Source organism: Populus nigra, chromosome 6, assembly GCF_951802175.1.
Source record: "Populus nigra chromosome 6, ddPopNigr1.1, whole genome shotgun sequence".
Lineage (NCBI taxonomy): Eukaryota > Viridiplantae > Streptophyta > Magnoliopsida > Malpighiales > Salicaceae > Populus > Populus nigra.
In genome coordinates, this window is record NC_084857.1 from 20466302 (window position 1) to 20469964 (window position 3663).

At 36.6% G+C, this 3663-nt stretch overlaps 1 protein-coding gene across 1 annotated transcript; it reads left to right on the forward strand.

Moving 5' to 3' along the window:
• Positions 1-1214: 1214 nt before the first annotated feature.
• On the forward strand, positions 1215-3454 carry LOC133696927 (protein DETOXIFICATION 55). Its single transcript, XM_062119225.1, has 2 exons — positions 1215-1360; positions 1471-3454. Exons 1-2 carry the CDS (start codon positions 1316-1318, stop codon positions 2923-2925), a joined length of 1500 nt encoding a protein of 499 aa, XP_061975209.1. The 5' UTR covers positions 1215-1315; the 3' UTR covers positions 2926-3454.
• Positions 3455-3663: the final 209 nt, after the last annotated feature.

A 3663-nucleotide genomic window follows, 5' to 3' on the forward strand; every position in this document is an offset into this window, starting at 1 on the left:
TATCAATTGATGTGGGACGTATTGAAGATATGTTCATGGAAAAAATAAATAAGTCAAAATTAGCCACATGATGTTTGACAAAAAAAAATATATGAGCTAATTGTAATCAATCAATATCCAGAAACACCTTCAAATTAAGTTTTATTTTGTTATTTTAATTATTTTTCATGTTAATTTTATATTTAAATTATTTTTCTGATTTAGCTTTGGGTTCTTATAGATAGATTGGTTTTGAATTAATTCAAATTAAAAGTTTAAGCTGTTAAATGAGGTCTCAATATATAATTTATATTATTCTTAAACACACCTCCTGCACAGGTCTACACTACCTTGCGTTTAAGTTTTATCAAATAAATAGAGATAATGAGATTCGAACCCGTAATCGCTGATATCATATTAAAAAATTAATTCAACCTAAAAATTTAAACTATTAATTGAGGTCCCAATATATAATTTATATTATTCTTTAATGTATCATAATTTTATTTAATTATTTATCTATTGTTTATGTTTGTAACCTTAAACCTGGATAACCTAATTTTTATCCACTTCATCATCAATTTCTAACCAAATTAGGAATAATGAACATGGTTACACCTCATCCTTGTTATGAGGGCCAAATCAATCCCGATTAGTAAACCCTAGTGATTCACTAACATTGACATCTATAAACTGACAAATAATATTAATTATAATAAAAATTAATTCCCAGATTATTTTTGTTAAGAAAATTAGTTAACTGTAACAATCGTTGATGGTTATAGTCACATTTTACATGTTGATTTTAGAGAGGAAGTAGATATGTTGGGTTTTGTTTCGGAAAGTGACAAATTTCGTGATTTGAAGAGGCATTGTTACCATTGCTTTACACGTACGTATGAATATATATCACTCGATTTACTTTATGTGATCCTTTTAATTTATACATCATTTTTATAATTGAACACACCACTCTGGCTAGATAATTTTAATTTAATTTTTTTATTTGAAATCTTAAAATTTTGAGAAAAAATGATCAAACTTCAAAACTTATGATGAATTTGGTACTTGAGATAGTTATTTGATCATAATTTTTATTTTTATTTTTATTTTTATTTTTTATACTGTAGCATGTGAGCTTTAAGGAGCAGAAGAGCTAGCAGTGTCATACAAACATATATAAAAACAACGTCTGAGAACCCCACTACGACCCCTCCTACCATATAAGCTATAAAGCTCCCTCTTGAAGCATAAAGACACTTACTTTGACCTCTCTCTCTCTCTCTCTCTCTCTCTGAAGGGAACAAGAAAAGGATACTGGCAAAAAGTAGCAAAAATGGTTACAGAAGAGAAATCCCACAAGTACCCAACAATGCCAGAGGTAGAAATTAATCTTAATTAAGCACAACCAGAAAATCTTCTCCTTGATTTCTTAATAAGCATACTGACGCCAGCACTTGTTATTTTGTTTATCCTTCTTCTTTCCATTAGGTTGTGGAGGAGCTAAAAAGAATGACAGACATAGGCTTCCCTATAGCAGCTTTGAGCTTGGTGGGGTATCTCAAAAACATGATCTTAGTAGTCTGCATGGGAAGACTAGGAAGCTTGGAGCTCGCAGGAGGTGCCTTAGCTATTGGATTCACCAACATCAGTGGCTACTCAGTTCTTTCCGGCCTAGCGATGGGGATGGAGCCTCTATGTAGTCAAGCATTTGGTTCGAGAAATCTATTAGTAGCATCTCATACTCTAAGAAGAACAATTCTTATGTTACTACTTGCTTCAATACCTATTGGCTTGCTATGGGTCAATCTTGAACCCCTCTTGCTTAGCCTCCATCAAGATCCTGACATAACCAGAATCGCAAGTTTATACTGTCGATTTTCCATTCCTGATCTTATTGCTAATAGCCTCCTGCACCCTCTACGAATTTACTTGCGCAGTAAAGGAACTACATGGCCATTAATGTGGTGCACCCTTGTCTCCATTGTTCTGCATGTTCCTGTCACCATATTTCTAGCCTTCACTCTTTGTCTTGGAGTCCCTGGAATTGCAATTTCTACTTTTATCACTAATTTCAACACCCTCTTGTTCCTCGTATGCTACATGTATTTATTCAGTCGGGCCACTGAGGAGGAGCCCTCGTCCACACCCCTAATTAGACAACAACCATTTCTATCATCTCCTTCTACTTCACTAAGAAAGGAATGGGGAATCCTACTCCGGCTTGCCATCCCAAGTTGCATAGCTGTTTGTTTAGAGTGGTGGTGGTATGAGTTCATGACAATTCTAGCTGGTTACTTGCACAACCCTCAAGCCGCTCTAGCAACATCAGCTATTATAATTCAGACCACATCCCTAATGTACACGTTGCCAACATCACTGAGTGCATCGGTGTCGACGCGGGTGGGCAACGAGCTTGGAGCAGGCAGGCCACAGAAAGCTCGTTTGGCCACTGTGGTTGCAATAGGCTTAGCCTTATTAAGCTCATTGCTTGGTTTGCTATGGACCATCCTAGGGAGAGAAGCATGGGGGAAAGTTTTTACAAAAGATGATGAGGTTCTCGAGCTAACTATGGTTGTACTGCCCATAATTGGATTATGTGAGCTTGCAAATTGTCCACAAACGACAAGCTGTGGAATTTTAAGAGGGAGTGCTAGGCCCGGCATCGGGGCAGGGATTAACTTTTACTCCTTTTACATGGTGGGTGCACCTGTGGCCATAGGCCTAGCCTTTGTTTGGAAACTAGGGTTTGTGGGTCTATGTTATGGTCTTCTAGCGGCTCAAGTTGTATGTGTGGTCTCAATTTTAACAGTAGTATACAAGACAGATTGGGATAGAGAATCTTTAAAGGCCAAAGAACTGGTTGGCAAGACTGGTGCCTTGGCACATGAACATGCAGACCATACAGCCAAATGTGAAGAAGGAGAAGGGCTAAGTTTCGGGTGAAGAGCGAGAAAAAGATGGAGGCATTTTGGCCGATCGAAGGAACACGAACAAAAAGAACTGCGGCATTAACAGGACTAGAAAAAAAAAAGTTCAAATAACACTTTTCATCTTCATTATTGCAACTCCATCCATTATTCTAGCAATTCTACTGTACGTGTTTCCTCTGCTTAGCTTTGTCTTTTCTAATTTTTGTCCCTACCAATGACCACCTTACGTGTATATATGTATACACACACTACTATATTTTTAGTGCTAGAAGGTGGCTCTCGCGGTTTTTTATATATAGAATAGCTCCTTCCCCCCCTCGCTCTTGTTGTAAAACCCAATTGTTCTTTTCTTTTCTTTTCTTTTCAATTGGCTTGCTTGCTGCTACTATTGTAATCGCTAGCCTTTTGTTGTCAGTATTTCTGTAAGCAATTTAGGGCTTGCATGACCGGAGGAATCCTATGTCTTAAATATTGTGTGCCTTCTAGCTAGCTATGTACTTGCTCTATTTTGTTTTATGGAGGGGCCTATTGACCATTTTTTACTTGCTACTACTGAAATATCTTATCATGAGAAGCAGTCACCTTAATAAGTTAAACTGTGGAGGGTTTTGGCTTAGACAGCTACGTACCTGGATCTTAATCTCTTGGATATTATACAGCACAGCTTCGTGTAAGTCATTAATTATAAGAATATCTAGATTAATTAATCAAAATGCACTATAATATATATATATATATATAAGATGTAACA